Source organism: Psammomys obesus, unplaced genomic scaffold, assembly GCF_907164565.1.
Source record: "Psammomys obesus unplaced genomic scaffold, mPsaObe1.curated_primary_1811, whole genome shotgun sequence".
NCBI classification, from domain to species: domain Eukaryota; kingdom Metazoa; phylum Chordata; class Mammalia; order Rodentia; family Muridae; genus Psammomys; species Psammomys obesus.
Genome location: NW_026596069.1, coordinates 33,211,661 through 33,233,205, shown reverse-complemented (window position 1 = coordinate 33,233,205; position 21,545 = coordinate 33,211,661). Strand labels below are relative to the sequence as shown.

Sequence of the window (21,545 nt, the reverse complement as noted above, 5' to 3'; positions counted from 1 at the left end):
ATATCCTCATGCGAAGAGTGTATGGACGTTAATCTCATTTATAGTTCTGTTCTTTCAAAAGTCAAATCTTCCTTTCATTTTGTTGTCAAACAGTTACATTTGTTTTAAAGGAGTCTTTCTGTTGTTTTTTTTATAATTTAACAAATTAAAATTTTAGCTAAAAATCTTCAGTGTTGTGATGTTTCCCAATTCATTTGGCAAGTTTACTCTATGATTTATAACTTAAACCAGGCAAATTATAAAGTACATCACTTCTTAAAAGGCACTAGCGATGGGGCTTAAGAGATGATGCTCAGTGCTCTTAAGTGCATTTGCTGGTCTCCCAAAGGACCCATGTTCTCTTCCCAGCACACACATTAAGCAGTACACAACCACCTCTAACTCCAGTTCCAGGGCACCCAATGCCCTTTTCTGGTCTCTGTATGCACTTACACACCAGTGGTACACATATATGCACCCAGGCACACATACACATTAAAAAAAAGCCACTACTTCTTTGTTTAGGCTTCCATTTTCTTTTATTTTCATTTGGGAAGGCATTATGTAGTAAAAACTAGAGTATTAAAAACCGAAGACAGAACCGTGGTCTAGTCAGTATTTTATATATATATGCATTTCAATGCATCTGCTATTGTATATCATAAGAATACAATTCTAAATTATGTTTTGAGCACTGAAGGACTTAAGTAATATGGGATCATAGAGGTCATCAGGTTTTGTTTTTCAAGGTCAGGGATCCCTTTCTAGCTACCAGTGCTTAGAAATGTAGAGATGGTAGATTGGTTAAATTGCTCAGTAGATAAGGTTACTATCACTAACCCTAAGGACCTGAGTTTGATTCTTGGGAATAACATGATGAAGTAGAGAACCAACTTCTGAAAGTTGTTCTCTGAGTTTTATATGAATATGGGGGCATATGTAGCCCCCCAAATAAATAAATGCATCAGCAACAGAGATAGTCAACTGCTCAAGGCATTCTGTTTTCAGAAAGGTCTTTCAAATCTCCAGCTTTAAGTCACACAGAGAATAAACCTGGAGCCTGTCCCAAATCCATATTTATCTTGCCCATTTTTTGGCATCATCATAATCGTTACATGATACAGCACTTCATATTTGTTTTCAGCAATGCTTGCTTATTTGTCCCTCTGCTAAGTGGTTCTAACTACCACAGGCGCTAACAGCATCTGTTCTTACTGTACTTGGTCCCCACCCCAAATGAGAATATGGTTAGCAAAGGACAAATGAAACCAAAACTTGAAATAGGAATATGAACAGGTGAAAGTATTTGGTGCTCTCCAGATGAACGTAGACATATCCAGGCTTATATGGATTTTGGATTAATGACAGTAGGAGAAAAGTGACCATGATGACTAAATTCCCAAGTCTGGTCCAGTAGTGGGTCTGGGGTTGACCAGATGTCTCTTTCTATAAATCAATGAAAATGCTGGGGTTGGGTGAAATTCATCACACGCAACAGTTATTTATCTTCAACAACATTTGTTCCTGTCTGGAATGATAATAGAAAAGAAGGACAAGCATATGAGAATTTAACAAATATAGAATTTAACAAATATAGAAATTAACAAATATAGAATTTAACAAATATATCCAAGATGATGACCTAAGCCATTGAATTTTGCATTTTTCTCTCCAGATATTTCACTATGCTGGGATCTCAGATCCCTCAGTCAATAAAAGTTTCTCTGTTCCAATATTTATATGATTGTCTTTAAAAGATTGGGAGAACAACTGAATATGTCAAGAGCTTTTAGCCATTCTTTTTTTTACATTAGCAATAATTTTATTTTTTTATTATTAATTTTTATTTTTATATTAATCACAGGTTATTTACTTTGTATCCCAGCCATAGCCCCCTCCTTCATTCCCTCCCAATCCCACCCTTCCTCCTTTATCTCCTCCCTGCCCCTTTCCAAGTCTACTGCTAGGGGAGGTCCTCCTCCCCGTCCATCTGACCCTAGCTTATCTGCAGAGCTGGCTGCCATGTCCTCCTCTGTGGCCTAGCAAGGCTGTTCCTCCCTCGGGGTGGGGGTGGGGAGGTAAAGGACCCAGTCATTGAGTTCATGTCAGAAATAGTTCCTGTTCCCCTTACAAGGGTAACCCACTTGGATACTGAGCTACCATGGGCTACATCTGAGCAGGGGTTCTAGGTTATATCCATGCATGGCCCTTGGTTGGAGAATCAGCTTCATAGAGGACCCCCATGCCCTGATATAGTTTGTCCTTGTGGAGCTCCTGTCCTCTCTTGGTCATATTATCTCCCTCTTTTATCATATGATTACCTGCACTCTGCTGAAGATTTGGTTGTGAGTCTCTGCAACTGCTTTGATACACTGCTAGGTAGAGTCTTTCAGAGGCCCTTTGCGGCAGGCTTCTGTCTTGTTACTTGTTTTCTCCTTCTTCCCATGTCCATCCCATTTGTCTTTCTAAGTGAGGATTGATCATCTTACTCTGGGTCCTCTTTCTTGTTTATCTTCTTTAGGTGCACATATTTTAGTATGTTTATACTATCTTATAGGTCTATATAAGTTAGTATATACCGTGTGTGTCTTTCTGCTCCTGGGATACCTCACTCAGGATGATCTTTTCTAGATCCCACCATTTGCCTGCAAATTTCTTAAAGTGACAGGTTTTCTGACCTCTTATTATCCTCTTCACTCTCCAGTGAAGACAGTTTAATTTGATTCAGTTGTTTGATATTTAGAAGTTGGACTGAATAGATTTTTCCACTTGCAGTAGAAACCATCACAGGAGGCAATTAAATGCATTCTTAAACTGGATGCTAAATTGAAGTTCTAGCCACTAAAATATGTTTTCTAAATAGTCATATTTAAGGAAGTTTGTAAAAGCTGACACTGCTACATGTTGTAGATTTTATACATGATAATGCTTTGATTTAGCCATAGTTTCAAATTTCTATCCTGTATGCTGGTTTCTGCTGAGAGAAGCCATTCTACAAACTCTGTGTCATGGATGCTTCAGAATACAAATTTTCTTTAAGGCTTTGTGAGAATTAGAAACAATTTTATTATGAACATTGAAAATCTGCCAAAAAGTTTACAAAACATTTCATAAACCGTCAGCTCTATAGAAACAGTATGCTCCCACCCCTGGTTACCAAGAACCCTGGATGCCCATTTGTGGTTGAATTACATCCCTGACTTTTTCCTCCATGCCCTTGTGGCTTTATCCCAGGAAGGCAGGAAGGCTACAGTTTCTGTTCTGCAGCTTTATGAGGAGTTCAATGTCCTAGGCAGTACGGGTGACAGTATCTGAAGTGTGTCAAGCAGCTACACCTCCACGGTGATGATGAGAAACCTGATTTCCAGGGCATTTTGATGTGTGTTACCATATTTCATCATTAGGAAAAGTATGTGGCCTTTGTGTTACTTGAGATAAAATTTAGCACAAAGGAAAATATGCTAGAATTCACACTGTGCTGTCAGGTCAAGACGAGTCCTGAGCGACTAACATTCCACTAGTGGTCTCCTTAAATTGAACCACTGTCTTTTCAGAGGCAATGTGCAGAATCTTCTCAGAAGGATGAGAAGAGCTTGCTTGTACTGAGTGATGGTGTCTGTGATAAATCTGGCTTCAAGAAGGAAAAATCACATTTCACTTGTTGTATACTTCCATAGGCCAAGCTCACTTCATTTCCGAATTGAGGCACTGAAAGGAGTGACTCTATCAGGAGAGAGAAACATTCAGCATCATAGAGATCTTTCCTAGGAAGCCTTACACAAGGCATGTTTTCTGTTACTAAGATTGCGTGTCACAGATTGGGTAAAGCTGAATAAGAGTTTATTCAGCTTACTGTATGGCGACCAGGAGGTTCCACGTTGGGAGCACAGGACAGGGGCTGAATCTGGCAAGGCTCTTGCCTGACTGAAGCCTATTATGGCTTAGGTCATCACATGACTTGGAGGTCATGTCCAAGAGACTGATCCAAGATGCCATTTTTTTAAAAATATATTTATTTATTTATATATATGAGAGCTGTACACGTGCATGACAGAACAGAACATCAGATCCCATTATAAATGGTTGTGAGCCACCATATGGTTGCTGGGAATTGAACTCAGGACCTCTGGAAGAGCAGCCGGTACTCTTAACCTCTGAACCATCTCTCCAGCCCCCAAGATGCCATTTTTATCACAGACCCACTATTGAGGTAACTTACTAATCCATCAGTCCATTAACTCATGAATGAATAAATTCATTTTTGAGGGCTAATCACTTATAAAGGTCCTATCTAATTAATATCTCACAACAGGTTGAGTTTCACCATGATTTGGAGTGGGGCCATTCAAGATGCAGTGAACAGCTGAACAATTTGGTATCTACTTTAACAGTAACAACAACAACACACACATACGCACACAGAGCTTCACTTAAAAAAGTAATGTGAAAAAGATGATGGTTGTAAAATTTATTTTTAATCCACTCAGAAGGTGTTTTTTTGTTGTTGTTGGTGGTGGTGCTAAAAGAGCCCATGTATATAACTACCGTAAAGAGACAAAATGATTCTGGGCCATGAAGCACACCGAAGCACAAGAATGATTTTTTTTTCTCCTAAATGTCAGTGGAGTTGGGTCAATGGTAAAACCCCAAGCTTTTCTTCTTCCATTACAGCCTGAGCAATTGTCACTACAGGTGATAGGCAGAGAAAGTCTTTGCAGGGAACATCTTGATAGACTGTATGACAGTAAGACTAAGATCTCCTCCTCTAAAGAGGCCTCAGGCTGACTTAGCTCCCCTTCTCTCATCTCACTTACGTTCAGTCTTTTGTGGTAACAGCTGATCAGATCTAGAGACCAGGACCAGATATCAGAAAGGGTCAGATATACCAGAAAAGCATTCAAAGTTCCAGTGCATGTGAAAGTAGCTGCTGGTTGGGGTGTGTTTGGGATACATGAAGGTTAAAGTCATCAGAGTCAATGTAAGTAAAGGGTAAATAGCTCAGCTTCATCAGCATAGTAAACATTTAAGAGAGACTTCATTTCATTTTATAAATAGTTATAGGAAGAAGGGGAAAATGAGAACAGAGAAGAGGACTTACATCAAAAGAAGAGCAACCTCATACTTTATTCCTGCTTCTGAACACAGCCTAGAGAATTGCTACCACCCTGCCTCTGTGCTTCTCCACGTCCTGAAGATGCAGGGGCCCCGCTCTGATTGGGCGGAAGGCCATAACAATCTACAGAGCTGCTGAGAAGAAATACATGCCCTGGGCTAGAACGGGCCACCAAATGGGGTTGTTCAAACTCATGAGGAACAAGTAGGAAGGCCAGACTCCAGTGTCTCGGAGGGTCAAGCGCTCCACATGCTTCAGAGCTGTGGTCCTGTTATGACAAACACTTGGAAGCTGCCATTGCTGAGACTGGCTCCTCATTTGCGTTCACAAAGCAACTAAGGGTGTGATACATATAAGACCTCTCTGCCTTCATTTTTATGTACCCTTTTACCTTGGAGCCGGCTCCTGCTCAGCTCTCCACAGCATGCTAATATTGAACTGATGACACTAACGTATCTCACCCCAATTCAGAGTGAAGACATAAAGACAACAGTAATGGCAGCAGCTTACTGCCATTCTCTCAACGTCCCATTCCCAACTCTCCTGAGTACCTGAGTCTCTCCCGTCATCATCCTAGACCTGCAGGCACCAAGGATTCTAGGAGCAAGAGAGCCTGACAGCATGGCAGCTGTCTGTGTCACTGTTCTATTGCTGTGAAGAGATGCCGTGACTAAGGCAGCTCATTAAATAAAGCATTACACTGGGGGCTTGTCTACAGTTTCAGAGGCGTAGACCATTATATTATCTTCAAGGCACGGAGCATGAAGACAGGCAGACGTGGCGCCAAGGAGTAGCTGAGAGCTACATACTGATCTACTGGACCAAAGTTGTTTAATATTTGTGCCGCTGACAGAGACTCGAGTTCTAGGATATCCAGGACAACAGAGAGAGGCCCGGTCTCAAAGAACAACAAAAGGGTTGATTAACTGTCTTTAGTACTGATATTTATACTTTTGTGCACGTCTATTTTAAGCGATTCAAATGTTACGAGATGAAAATGCACAGAATTGTGTTGGCTACATAGTTACATGTACTTATTATCAGTGATTCAAACGTAGAGAAATGGAGAAAACAGAGGAAGGCCAGGAGGAGTATTGTCCCATGGGCGTTGCCAGTAGTCACAGCAAAGCCGTAGTCTACAAAGCTGAGGGGCCACAGTTGTACGGGAGCTTCTCACACTAGGTTCCAGTTGTCCTGTCACAGGCACAGCCCAGGCAAGTCACACTTTGCAGAAAAGGCTGGAAAGCTGAAAGTAATTGGTCAGGTTAAAGCTACAACACCTATCAGAATTTCATACTGCTCTTCATGTCATGTTTTTAAGGGTTATTCTAGAAGCTATAAGAATATTTTTGAATAAAGATAAATATTAAACAAAAACCTTTTTTGACGTGATTTGTGTGTGTGTGTGCATGTGTGCATGAGTGTGTTGTGTGGTGCAATGTGATATTTTGAATCATGTATGCAACATAGAATGATAAAGTCAGGTTAATGAACACAGCCATCATCTCACACCCTTTTTCTTGTGATGAAAACAGTTACAATGTTGAAAAGTACCTCACAGTGCACAGTGGGTTAGTAGTGGAATTCTCTTGAAATAGATAATGTGTTATTTGTTACAGTTACCACTCTCTGCAATTGATCACTTAAACTTATTTTTTCCTAGCAAAACATTTTTGCTGGCACATCATTTTCCACATCTGTCATCTTCCTTCAGCCTCCACTGACTGCCAAGCTACTCTTTGTTTCTGAGTTCAGCTTTAGATTCCATAAACTAGTGAGATCATGTGGTGTTTTTCTTTCTATTTCTGGTTCATTTCACATAGTACAGTGTCCTGTAGGGTCCACCATATGGCAGGACTCCCCTTTTAAACTGAACAGCATTCCAGTATCGGTGCAGTAACATTTAAAAGTCATTGATCTGATAGTAGAAGCCTATAGGCTGGTGCCATATTTTCGCTGTTGCGGCTAGTGCCACAACAAACGGCACGGAGATGAGACAAGAATATTTGGTGAACCTGGCAGCTTATAGCCCCCCGGCTTACTGTTCCACTATGGGTTTGTGAGGTAAAGGCTCTGTTCATAGCTTTTGAAGACATGTCTGATACCTTACAGTGTCTTTCCCCTTAGAGTAATGTACTTATTATTGGTTAAAATTCTGTGATTCTATAGTAATGCAGCTAATCACTATAGATGGGTGGCTGAGGCAGGGTTGCTGGGTCAGTTATGCTTTGGATTTCTTTTTTTCTGTTTTAGTTTTTCTTTTTATTTATTATTTATTACAACTGATTCACTTTGTAACCTGGCTGTGGCCCCCTTCCTCGTTTCCTCCCAGCCCCCTTCCATCCTCTCCCCCTGTGCCCCTTCCCTAGTCCCCTGATAGGGGAGGTCCTCCTCCCCTGCTATCTGACCCTAGGATATCAGGTCTCATCAGGACTAGCTGCATCATCTTCTAGGCTGTCCCCCATTTCTTTACTGACTATAGTTTATTCACTAAAATGAGGACGTGTGTGTGTGTGTGTGCCTGGCACAGTGGTAACTTCAATGTTCGGTGGGTCAAGGCTGTCAAGGTTGAGATGTATTCATGGACAACTGTATGGCTGTGTGAGAGAAGGTGGTTCCCAGAGATACTGACATAGAGGAGGGTGAATCTTTCAGGTCAGAGGCTTCCGGGTGGAATCTATTGGGGATTTGACATTTCAGTAAGAAAGCTCAGTAAGAACAAACAGTAAAGAAAAAAAACAACAACAAACAAACAAACAAACAAACAAAAAAACAACGCCATGGCTGTTATAGAATGTTGGCTTTCAGGACCTGAACAAGACCATAACACTGTTTTAATTTTTCTTCCTCTTCTTCACATCCAGGACATTGAAATCATTGCAGAGAAACAAGTCAGAGGTCACATTGTACCACCAGGGCAGTGTGCTGCTAACGTTGACACCCAGTGGACCTGTGGGGCACCAGGTCTAGCCATAGATCCACAGTGTTTACATCCGGAAACCCAATCACACACAAAAATAACTGAACTTCTTTTTTCTTCCTTCTTCCTTCCTTCGTTCCTTCGTTTCCTCCTTCCCTCCCTCCTTTGTTTTCTAGCACTGCTGAGGATTGTACTTTGAGCCTCGTACATGCTAATCAAGCATCTTACTACTACACTGCATTTCCAGCCCTTAATTTTCCCTCCCTCCCTCCACCCCTTCCTTCCTCTTTCCCTCTCTCTTGATGAGGCCTCACTGTGTAGCTCAGGCTGGCCTTGAACTCATTACACAGCCTACATAGATCAAACTCAATATCTTCCAACCTCAGCCTTTAAGAGCTATGACTACAGGCTTGTCTCAGCATCCCTGAGGCTGAAAAGGAGTAAGCTGTAGGCACATGCAGAGGCAGGGTTTGATGTAACCCGGCTTTGGAAACCAGAAGCTGCACTTCACTGGCCCCGCCCCCATCGTTTCTGTGCTGCACCATGCTTTAGCCATTGCGCATGCCCTGTAAATGGGATTGCCTGGCTGCTCTTAAGAGTGTCTTTGAACTGGGCTCCCAAGGCAACAACAGCTGCGGAGGCACATACAACCCTCAGCTAGAAGGTCCGCTCACTGAGTGCATCTCCTGGCTTGGGCATCGAGTTTGGACAGAAGCCAACCATTGTGGAGTCACCACCCACTAGAAGACTGTCTTTGAAGCACCGACTTGTTATTTTGCTGACTTTCCACTCCTTTTCTCTTAAATTTAAGTGGAGTTAATGTCAAGTCCTGTGCTGCCCCTGCTTGTGACCTTTTCATGGGATTGTCTCTTTCGAGTTTCTGGCCTTCCAGCCTCTGCCTGCACCGTAGTTTAAGAACTAGACACGACTGCCGAATGGGTTTTGTTCCAGGCATGGTTCAGCGTTCTCAGTCCTCAATGGCATGTACAGAGAACCTGAATTGTTGATTGAGTCCATTTCTTAATTTTCCTTTTAGATAAAATTAGACTGAAGTCTGTCTTCAGAACTGGAGGTTAATAATCTTTGCACTGATGGTTTTAGTTTGGGAAAAAATAAAAAAAGAATAACTGTCCCTTTGGATGAACAGAACAGGCATGAGGGGACGTGGGAGGGCAGAGAGAGCTGTTTCCGTCTCTCTTTCGAGCAGCTATGCTGGGCCCTAAGATAAAGTCTTGGATATAGCCAGCACATTTTCTGACTATTCTAATATCACACAGCGTTCTCCAGTCACAGTTTCCTCCCAGACAGTCTTGGCTGCTAATTAGTGTGCTGCCCTCAGATGGCCCACTGGAAAGCTACTCCATTTCTGCTTGAAAAGGGCAGAGCCTGGTACCTGCTGTCCCTCAGTCTCTGGTGATCCTGTCTTACTCCCCTCTACCCCTAGTGTGGCTTTCCTAAGTGAGGCCCAGCATGGCTTCCTCTGGGTGTGGTTAGGTATTAAAGCATAATCTTTAGGGATAGCCTCTTGGGTTCCACAGCAGTGGACATTCATCCAGAAGCAGGAAATTCACCTCCATCTCTCAGTGGCCCTGGGTTCAGTGATCCTCTTTCTATGTCCATGGCACCAGACAGAAGGGAGACCTCTTTTTGTTACAAGCTGCTGGCATACCTAGGCTGATCTTGCTGGTTCTCAGGCAAGCTCTGCCCAACACACTAAGATGTGGCCAATTTCTGGACTAAAGCACACACCATGCTTTTCTTTGCCTTTTATTGTGAGTGTTTCTCTTCCATCCTCCTGGCTTGCAGCTCCCAGGCAATAGTCTTTGAGAGCTTAATCTGGCCAGACACTCCAGGAAAGAAAACACAGGAACTTCTGTGAGTAACCTCCTGGGAGACACACCCGGACACACACACACACACACCACACGCCTGAGGCCAGGAGAATGTGCCACTCTCATTCCCAAGGGAAAAGTAGGGTGGGCCTCAGCACACATAATTCCCTGGAGGAAAATCTCAACTTGCCTAAAATCTGATGGTTTCCAATACAACCCTCCACGACCTCGAGGGAAGGTGAGGAAAGGTCAGAACTGACTCTTGCTTATTTCCCTTCTGAGTTGGACAAGGTGGTCATATGGGTCTCATTTTTGCTTGTTGTCTTCAGGCAGCAGCTGAACCTGAAATAAAGGCATCACATCATAGCATTCAAGACTATTGGGAGGCCATTGTTACATAACTTTCACATTCAAAATATGTACAGCAACTGTCACCTGTAGCTGCAGTGGTGTCATGCAAAAGGCTTCGAAAGCATTTAGCCATCTTGTATTAGTTAGAATTGGAGGTCTCTGCCCCTTCTAGCTAGTTTAATGATTTGGTTAAACAGCCTTTTCTCCCTCCCTGCTTTCCTCCCTTTCTCCCACCAGCTGTCATCCTGCCTCATCCCTTTCTTTTGCTTAGACTGATGTTCTGGTTTTTGGTCATTGAAGGAGATAGATTATTTTCTTCTTAAGTTTTCCTGATAGTCTTTTAAGGGCTTTAAACTGCTTTCCGTTGTGTCTGCCCAGAGGGTTTTTTTTTTAAATATTTACTTTCATATTTTAGTTTTCTCTGTCTCTGTATCTCTCTCTCTGCACATGTAAATACAACTGCCCATGGGCTTCTGGACAGTTGTGAGCTACCCAATGTGCTTCTTAGGAACCAAACTATAGACTCAGGTCCTCTGCAAGAGGAGTAGGCAGTCTTAACCGATGAGCCATCTCTCCAGTGGTCTTTTTGTCTCGTCCTCGGCAAACACAATGTTCTGTATTCTAGCTTTGGTTTCTATATATACCCATATTAGAGTGTTTGATGTCTACTTTGGAATTAATGATCCCAAGTATGTGTATTCTTCTCAAAATCCTCATATGTATATGCAAATATTAGAGAAACAAGTAGCCAAAACCACAGTGGTAAAGAGGATAGAAAAGGCTTGATGAGAGAGGCAGACAAATACCCACAGCAGCTGCTGCTACAGGCAGCATTGCCAGCAGGGCTGATGCAAACGGGAATCCAGGTCAGAGCAAGTCCTGCAGCTAAGAGAACAGTTTGAAAGGCTGTGTTGGTTTAAGGGCTTGAAGACCACCAGTTTTAGAGGGCAGGTTGAGTTAACTTTTTATCCTTCAAAGGTCTTCAGAGACTTGAAATTTTTTTCATACAAGTCTTTGACTTGCTTGGTTAGGGTCACACCAAGGTTCTTTATGTCATTTGTGGCTATTGTGAAGGGTATTGTTTCCCTAATTTCTTTCTCAGCCATTTTGTCTTTTGTATACAAGAGGGCTACTGATTTTTTTGAGTTAATTTTGTATCCGGCCACTTTGCTGAAGATGTTTATCAGCGGTAGGAGTTCTCTGGTAGAATTTTTGGGGTCGCTCATGTATACTATCATATCATCTGCAAATAGTGAGACTTTGACTTCTTCCTTTCCGATTTGTATCCCCTTGATCTCCTTCAACTGTCTTATTGCTCTAGCAAGGACTTCCAGCACTATGTTGAAGAGATATGGAGAGAGTGGGCAGCCTTGCCTTGTCCTTGATTTCAGTGGGATTGCTTTAAGTTTCTCTCCATTGAGTTTGATGTTGGCTATAGGCTTGCTGTATATCGCCTTTACTATGTTTAGGTATGTGCCTTGTATCCCTGATCTCTCCAATACTTTAAACATGAATGGATGTTGGATTTTGTCAAATGCTTTTACAGCCTCTAGGGAGATTATCGTGTGTTTTTTTCCTTTCAGTTTGTTAATATGGTGGATCACATTGATGGATTTCTGTATATTGAACCACCCTGCATCATTAACAGCTTCAACTCCATCAATGATTGTCAGAAAAGAACAGATCAAAAAGCCAACCAGCTTATTCAAGCTGAAAAATTTTGGGGAAAGTTGTTGCAAATTGGTGAGAGTGACTCTAAAGTGTAAACCAAAGTAACTACTCCTGGGTGCCTGCCTCCTTTGTTCTTGCTGCAACTTTTCTCGTTCAAAAAACTGAGATAGAAATTCTACCCCAACACTTTGTCTGTTTTATGGGGTGCAACTCAGTTGTTTTGAGTTTATTTACAAGGCTGTGAAACCATCAGCACTACATAATACCAGACCATTTTCATCACCCAAAAGAAAACCCTGTAGTAGTAAACAGGCAATATGATACCTTTGTCAAAACCCAGCTTCAGCAGCACAAAGAGTGAATGCTAGTGTGAACGAGGCTGATAATAGCACACAGTGTGATGAATATTCCCCATAAGTACAAGATGGGAGCCTCTTCTGCTTTGTGATACCACGTTCAGTCAGCTCAAAGCTCTAGAAAGAAAGCCCGCTAATAACACAAGTAAACACTATGCCCACTGGCGGTCCCCGGCCACTCCCCTGCCTTTCACCCCTTCGGCCACTTATCTATGTCCCCTCTCTCTTGTGGTTCCTTGTTAGAAGCATAGGTTTTTTTCTATTTTTGTTTTTGTAGTTAACTTTAGATAAGTGTAGAAAGCTCGTAAGCTAGATATCATGCCTGTAAAATTTCTGTCTGCCGCTCTGGAAACATCAGTGAGGTATAAAATGGCATAAAAATTAAGATGATATAGATAATCACAAAAACTTTGTTGGTTAAAAAGTATAACAAAATACTCTCTGCTTTGTAAAACCAAAGTGTCAGGTTCATAAACTCCACCGCAGGCTGGGTAGCCAGAATTAGACAACTATGTGGGACAGGTCCCTGGACATCTGAAGAGTGGACTGAGTTAAGAACCGGGCTGGAGGCGGGAACGGAGACTAAGGGTGGGTCGCCTTGGAGCGATGCGCATTGTTCCTGTGCTGTAGTAGCTGGGAATGCAGAGAAGGCTGTAGGGAGAGACTCCAGTGGAGGGCTCACAGCTGGCGTCTGCAGCGCTGGCAGCATGAAGGGAAATTTGACCTGGTCACTAAGAGCAGCAGTTCTGGGCTACGGTTTTATTTTTAACAAAAAACAAAACAAAACAGAAACTTTTCATACAATGGACACTGATTATGTTCTTCCCCTCTCCTAACCCTCCTATATCCTCTCCACCTCTCTACCAACCCAACTTCATATTCTCTGCCTCAGACAAACAAGCAAACCCCTGAAGTGAAGAATCAAAACAAGCCAAAACCAAAACACGCCAAACCAAAACAAGAAAGCCGTGGAGTTTGTTCTGTGTTAGCCAGCTATTCCTGGGCATGAAGCCTGCCCTGCCGTGTGGCGGACATAGCCAATGACACCCTATTAGAGAAAATTGATTTTCTCTCTCTCAGGAGTATCAGTTGCAAATGGCTTCTGGTTAGGGAGAGACTGTGTTTACTTTCCCTTCACAACGCTGAGACACTTTAACCTGTGACGCTCCTATGCATACTCCCACAGTCTTGTAAGTTCTTAAATATATCTATTCTGTTGGATCTAGAAGATACAGTCTTCAAGGCTATTAGCTGCTCTCCACAACCTGATGATAAGGCCTTGTTGCTGAACACATGTATCAGTCAGGGTTTCTATGGCTGTGGTGAAACACCATGACCGAAAAGCAATGTTGGGAGGGAAGGGTATATTTGACTTACACTTTCACATTGTTCATCATCAGAGGAAGTCAGGAAAGGACCTCACACAAGGGAGGAACCTTGGAGGCAGGGGCTGGTACAGATGTCACGGAGGGATGCTGCGTACTGGCTTGCTCCTCCTGGCTTTCTCGGCCTGCTTTCTCATAGCACCTAAGACCACTAGCTTAGGCATGGCTCCACCCACAGTGGGCAGGGTCCTCCCACATCAATAGTTAACTAAGAAAATGCCCTACAGGTTTGCCTATGGCTTTGGATCTTACAGAGGGTCTTCTCAGTTGAGACTCCCTCCTCTCTGATGGCATTAGCTTGTGTCAGGTTGACACAAAACGAAACAGTGCAGTACATTTACTTGTGTCATTCACCATGGAGAAGTCGAGCTGGTGCCCTGCTGGAAGCTTTATCCTTACTGACTAGCATTCCCGGTGCAGGAAGGGACTCTGCAACTGGAGGAAAAGATGACGCTCAATGGCACCATCTACAAATCCTTCGACCTACATTGACCACCTGGCTGCAAGCAATACTTGCGTAATAACAGTGCCACATATGTCATGAGAGTAACCACTTACTGGTTAGATATAAGGACAACTCCATGATGACACCTATACCTGACACCACCAAGGTAGCTAAGAACCTGAGACCACACATGCCATAGGTCTAGGGGAAAACCTATATTGTTATTCTGGTAAAGGAACACAGCAATAAAGTTACTCCTAATGGTGTACTGATCTCTACCCATAGGCCAAAGATCTGGGGGTTCTGGAGAGGCTTAGGGGTGAAGAAGGAAGCCCTGCAAAAATCCTTGTGTTGTTCCTTTCTAGGCACATGCTTCTTCCCTGAGCTCCAGAAACGACTGGTTTGTTTTCTGCTGCTCTTTCAATAGTATCACAGAAAGAAAATTTTAGAGTATAAAACTTAAACAAGTATTTATTTTATTTTAAGTGTGTGCCTGTGCGCACACGTGTAGGTGCTGTAGGGGCCAGAAGAGAGTGTTGTAGTCGTTATGGCTGGAGTTCCAGGCAGTTTAGAGTTGCCTGGCTTAGGCACTGGGAAGAGAATCAGATCTTCTGCAGGAAGAGTTAGGGTTCTCTAGTTCTCCGGATGTAGCTGCTTGAGGCCGACTTCCTAGTGTTGCACAGCACGTGTAGGAGGCATTCAAGTTGCTGATTTTAGCAATAACTTTCTTTTTACTAGAGTAGTATTCCGTTGAGAAGATGTACCAGAATTTTTCTATCTACTCATAAGAGGATATTGTTTTCAATGTTGGGTGATTATAAATAAAGGTCAAATGGGAAAAATAGTTTTAATCCTGATAAAATAATTTTTTTTTCTTTTTTCATCTATCAGACAAGAAATTAGATCACATTCATCAAAAAGAAATTTTGATGAGTGACTTACCTCCAGGATGGAAATTATCTTTCCTTCCCATGCTAAATATAATTTGTCTGTGGCACAGGGCTTATGCCACTAATGCCTGCTAAGGCTACCGTAGTGGCAATAGCAGCAATTAGAGGCAATTATAGTCACAGGCCTTCCCAGAATGAAGCCTGGATATAGAGTGGTTTAGGCTGTGTCTGATGGTTCAGTGGAGTAGACTCCGTTCCCTACCGCTTTATCCCTCTCCATAACGAAAACTTCTGGCAACGTTTGCATGTTAGCTTTCAGTTTTTATTCTTCATTGGCAGATCAGTACAATGTTCTTTTTGTTCTTAAATAAACTTATGCAGTACAGCAGCTCTGTGGGCTGCTGATGAGTGCTAAAATGCTCTCTGTGTCACCACCAGGACGCAAAGACATTTCTGGCTGGATCAGGCATGACATTACATTTTGAAATATGATTTATATCATGCTAGCAGGTTTTGTAAGTTTATATTTCTCATAGGCAAATGCTGTTCTTGAAATCCTGCTCTTGAAAAGTAAAATTAGAAGCCTTTTGTGTTTTCTTTTTCTTTGCAGTATTACTTCACTGTCCTTTTTGGGCACGAAGGTCAGAAACCCCTGGAGCTGCGCTGTGAGGAGGAGCAGGCCGGGAAGGAGTGGATGGAGGCCATTCACCAAGCCAGGTGTGCGGCGGGTCTTGCTTTGGAGGGGGCTCATCGTGGCTGCTGGCACTTTTGGAAGATATTGTCATGTGGCTTCACCTTGGTACCTCCTTGCATCACGTGCAAGGCGGTTGTCTGCACATTCCGTAGCTGTGCTGCACTTGAAGCACACATAAACTATAACAATTACTGGCAGTAGACGGGAATTTCTTCCTACATACTCTGCATATTCTAAGTCTTCCCACCTAGGGAATTTATTAAAAGTCTGACGACCCCTCCCAGGTGCTACAGGGGGTTTACACCTCCTCATTTGCATTTAAGGGAAGAGAGGCCTGGAAGGTTAGTTCTCTTGCTTAAGGTCAAACAGCTAGGAGTGGCAGAGCTGGACGGCACCCAGTACAGCCCACCTTCGTAACACCTGACCCCCACCCCCGGCCCACGCAGTCCCATTGTTGAAGATGGTAATGACAAACTAACTGGGGAAACAGAAAAGTGTGGTTTATTTTCTCCTCAGTAATACCGGGACCGTGAAACACTCCTCCATGAGAAATCTGCAGGAGGAGGGGATGAGGCAGACACTCTTTTTATTTACTTGATTCAACTCTAATTCCTTTGCTTCTGTGTGTTTGCTGTTTTTTGGCTATGTTCTCCCCACCCTGGGGTGCTGTCTTAGTCACAGTTTCTATTGCTGTGATAAAAGACCATGACCAAAATCACTCAGGGAGGAAAGGTATTTATTCGCATCTTATAGCTCAAATCCACCATCCAGGGAAGTCAAGGCAGGAACTCAGGGCAGGAACCTGGAGGCAGGAGCTGATGCAGAGGCCGAGGCAGACGCGGCTTCCTGGCTTGCCTGCCACGGCTCCATCAGCCTGCTCTCTTACATGTCTTGAGACCACCATTGCTGCACTGGCACTGCCCACAGTGACTTGGACCCTCCCACATCAATTACCAGTGAGGAAAACACACTACAGAGTTGCCTACAGGCCAACCTTTTTCACAGTTGTGGTCCCCTCTTCCGAAACGACTGTAGTTTCTGACAAGCTGACATAAAATCTAACCATTACAGATGCCACCATTTCACCTTCAAGTTCAGTTCTCCTTCTCATCTTTCTGATATTTCAAGGCAAAACTCAGCAATGGAACATTTTCTTCCTGTATGGAAGAAATGGAGCATTTTATCCTGCACTGGACAAGCCTTCCCCTCTCTTGTGTGTCTGCTGTCTCTCCACCACGACACTGGGACAGGTCACCCTCATCAACCCATACTCCAAATCACTGCACACCTGCACTGTGTACTGCAGGCAAATGCTTAGCAACCTAAGTCATTCTCTGTGTGATTTCAGCCCTGAGCTGGCTTGTGTGTAACTTGACACTCAAGAGGAGGGTTAGGAGTGGGGGGGGGGGGATCACATTCATTGTTAAATGAAACGTATTAGCTATTGTGCAACAGGTGATCAGGAGCGATTTCAAGACTGGTTTAAGAGAAAAAACAAAACAACCAAAGCATCAATCCCCAATGATTTCTTGCTTCTCTTTGAATCCTTGACACTTTCTTTCTGAAAACTTCCACTGCTTCCGTTCTTTGTAAGGCCCCTCAGTGATGCTAAGTTCCTCATATGCTTATCTTTATATTATTTGCAGGAACTTAGTCTGGTATCATCAGCCCAACTTGACAAATGAGAAAAACAGAAAGTCAAACAGATCAGGGAAAGATCTAGCCCCAGGTCGCTAAGCTGAAGCACCGCTGGGCCTGTCTGCCTTCACAACCTTTAACCGGGATTGGCATCCGTCTTCTCTTCCTTAGCTTCTGCTTAGTTTTTCCTCTACTTCTGTTTCTTGTTCTCTCTTTAAAGATAAAAGAATAACGTGAAGTCAGATACCTTGAAAGTAAAAGGTATCAATTGCAAAAATGCTTCTTTTCCTTTCTCTTCGCCCAAACAGTTGTCTGAGCTGCAGTTGGCAACAAACGCTAGCCCCAGAGGCATGCCTGTGAAGGAGGGGACAGGCTTGGGGCGCCGGTGCTTGAGGTCTGAGCTCCAGGTGGGGGATAATGCAGAATGACTTGCCGGAAAAAGAAGGTCAGGTCTTCAAATATGAACGATGCATCAAGCTGGCAAGGTAGAGAGAGCCCTGTGGCTGTTTGCAGTCACAGTGTTTGGCTATGTCTGTTCTCTTCTACCTGAGCATTAAAATGAATTATGTAATTTGAAACATGTGTATTTGACCTTATTTTACATTCCAGAAGCGCAGGAACCATTGAATACTACAAATACAATTGCCAAGTGTGTACTTTGGTAAATTTACTACAGTATGAATTCATTTAGAGATGTATGGATTTCAGAAGAGAAGGTTTTGTTTGTTTTACTATGTTATGGTAAGAGTTTGTGGATGTGGCCAGTGATAGGTTGTGTTTGAGATATGATGAAATCTAAGGGGTGTGTGATTCTATTTGGAGGCAGACTTGAGAAACTAGTTAAGTGGTTTACGTGGCAGAATGCTAAATACCCTTTTTTCTCTTTTAGAGTTCAAGATCTGCATAGTAGTTAAGCCTTTTATTTATTTTTTTCTTGATGCTTTGATTTTGCTTCTTCTACTATCCTTGCTTTACTTTGATTTAATGCTGGGACTAAGTTCTTTGAGGACCCCTTTGAATTTGACTGCTTTATACTTAGATCCTTATATTTGTCTTTTTGAATTAAAATGATTCTGAAATATTATTTTCTAAATCAAGGAGTAATAACCCAGGGTCTCGAAATCGTGCCCTGGCTTTTTTCGTCTACAAACAATGCCAGAAAACTAATGAAGCTGCTTCAGAGAGAATCATTAGCCACTTTTTTCTTGACATTGTGCACAAAATACAGCTAACGAGTTGGGGCTGGTTGGCTAAACATTTCACTTTTAGCGGACAGTCTGGTGACATTAATTTGGCATTGCAGACTTTCAGTGGAAAACTTTAAAGTAGTCAATAGTTAAGGCTTGACTGATTTCTCTTTGAAAGTTGGAGCTTTTGATTAATCAGCACCTGTTTTAGCACAAGGCTTGTTCTTTTCTGAATTATAAAATCATCAATGTAGACACTGCACAGGACTAGCATGTCTCTGCGTGGCTCCTGTATGCAGCCTGGAAGCACTTTCTTTTTTTTTTTAATTTTATTTTTTCTTATCAGTTACATTTTATTAACTCTGTATCCCAGCCGTGTCCCGATCCCTTATTCCCTCCCAGTCTCTCCCTCCCTCCCTCATCTCTACCGTGCCCCTTGCCAAGTCCACTGATAGGGGGGACCTCCTCCCCATTCATCTGATCCTGTTTTATCAGGTATCTTCAGGACTGGCTGCAAAGCTCTCCTCTGTGGCCTAACAGGACTGCTCCTCCCTTGGGGGGTGGGGAGGCCAAAGAGCCAGTCATTCAGTTCCTGTTAGAAATAGTCCTTGTTCCCCTCACTATGGGAAGCCAATTGGTTACTGAGCTACCGCAGGCTACATCTGAGCAGAGGTTCTAGGTTACATTCATACATGGTCCTTGGTTGCATGTCAGTCTCAGAAAAGACCCTGTGCCCAGATATATTTGGTCCTTGTGGAGCTCCTATCCTTTCCTCATCAGACTAACTCCCTTTCTTTCTTATTATTCCCTGTACTCTGCCAAAGGTTTGGTCATGAGTCTTTGCTTTGAAAACACTGCTAGTTAGAGTCTTTCAAATGCGCTCAGTAGACTCCTGTCATATGTTCAATGCGCATCCCATCTGTCTTTTTAAACAAGGATTGATAATCTTACCCCATGTCCGCTCTCTTGATTATCTTTTTTAGGTGTATAGATTTCATTATGTTTATCATATCTTATCGGTCTATATAAGTGAGTATATACCGTGTTTGTCTTTCTCCTTCTGGGATATTTCACTCAGGATGATCTTTTCTAGATCCCACCATTTGTCTGCAAATTTCATGATTTCCTCCGTTTTGATTGCTGAGTAGTATTCCATTGTGTAAAAATACCACAATTTCTGTACCCATTCCTCCGTTGATGGACATCTGGGTTGTTTCCAGGTTCTGGCTATTACAAATAATGCTGCTATAAACATGGTTGAGCAAATATCCCTTTTGTGTACTTGAGCAAACTTTGGGTATATACCTAGCAGTGGTATAGCTGGGTCTTGAGGAAGCACTATTCCTAATTGTCTTAGAAAGCGCCAGATAGATTTCCAGAGTGGTTGTATCAGTTTCCATTCCCACCAGCAGTGGAGGAGGGTGCCCCTTTCTCCACAACCTCTCCAGCATGTGTTGTCCCTTGAGTTTTTCATCTTGGCCATTCTGATGGGTATAAGGTGATATCTCAGGGTTGTTTTGATTTGCATTTCCCTGATGGCTAATGAGGATGAGCATTTCTTTAAGTGTTTCTCTGCCATTCGATATTCCTCTGTCGAGAATTCTCTGTTTAGCTCTGTTCCCCATTTTTTTAATTGGATTACTTGGTTTGCTGCTTTTCAGCTTCTTTAGTTCTTTGTATATACTCGATATTAGTCCTCTGTCAGATAAAGGGTTAGTGAAGATTCTTTCCCAAACTGTAGGCAGGCGTTTTGTTTTGATGACAGTGTCCTTTGCTTTACAGAAGCTTTTCAGTTTCATAAGGTCCCATTTATTGATTGTTGCTCTTAGAGCCTGTGCTGTTGGTGTTCTGTTCAGGAAGTTGTCTCCTGTGCCAATGAGTTCTAGGCTGTTCCCCACTTTTTCTTCTAACAGATTTAGAGTATCTGCTTTTATGTTGAGGTCTTTGATCCACTTGGACTTTAGTTTTGTGCGGGGTGATAAATATAGATCTATTTTCATTTTTCTGCATGTGGACATCCAGTTGGACCAGCACCATTTGTTGAAGATGCTGTCTTTTTTCCATTGAATTATTTTGGCTTCTTTGTCAAAAATCGAGTATTCATAGGTGTGTGGGTTTATTTCTGGGTCTTCTATGCGGTTCCATTGATCCTCCTTTCTGTTTTTGTGCCAATACCATGCAGTTTTTATTACTATTGCTCTGTAGTACAACTTGAGATCGGGGATAGAGATACCTCCAGATGATCTGTTGTTGTACAGGATTGTTTTGGAGATTCTGGGTTTTTTGTTTCTCCATATGAAGCTGAGAATCTTTTTTTCAAGGTCTGTAAAGAATTGAGTTGGTATTTTGATGGGAATTGCATTGAATCTGTAGATTGCTTTTGGCAGGATGGCCATTTTCACAATGTTAATCCTACCAATCCATGAGCACGGGAGATCTTTCCATCTTCTGAGATCTACTTCAATTTCTTTCTTCAGAGACTTGAAGTTTTTCTCATACAGGTCTTTCACTTGCTTGGTTAGTGTCACCCCAAGGTACTTTATGTTATTAGTGGCTATTGTGAAAGGTGTTGTTTCCCTAATTTCTTTCTCGGCCCTTTTGTCTTTGGTATACAGGAGGGCTTCTGATTTTTTTGAGTTGATTTTGTATCCTGCCACTTTGCTGAAGGTGTTTATCAGCTGGAGGAGTTCTCTGGTTGAATTTTTGGGGTCGCTCATGTATACTATCATATCATCTGCGAATAGTGACACTTTGACCTCTTCCTTTCCGATTTGTATCCTCTTGATCTCCTTTAGTTGTCTTATTGCTCTGGCTAGGACTTCAAGTACTATGTTGAAGAGGTAGGGAGAGAGTGTGCAGCCTTGTCTTGTCCCTGATTTCAGTGGGATTGCTTTAAGTTTCTCTCCATTGAGTTTGATGTTGGCTATAGGCTTGCTGTATATTGCCTTTACTATGTTTAGATAGGTGCCTTGTATCCCTGATCTCTCCAAGACTTTAAACATGAATGGGTGTTGGACTTTTTTTCAGCATCTAAGGAGATGATCATGTGGTTTTTCTCCTTCAGTTTGTTTATGTGGCGGATTA

The 21,545-nt window shown here is 42.5% G+C and overlaps 1 protein-coding gene across 2 annotated transcripts in view; it reads left to right on the top strand.

Moving 5' to 3' along the window:
- Rasgrf2 (Ras protein specific guanine nucleotide releasing factor 2) overlaps positions 1-21,545 on the top strand; it is a 218,931-nt gene that overhangs the window by 44,361 nt on the left and 153,025 nt on the right. For both annotated transcript variants that reach the window (XM_055625520.1, XM_055625519.1), the window contains exon 2: positions 15,553-15,659. In XM_055625520.1, the coding sequence (XP_055481495.1) occupies positions 15,553-15,659 (107 nt within the window). The remainder of the gene's footprint in view (positions 1-15,552; positions 15,660-21,545) is intronic.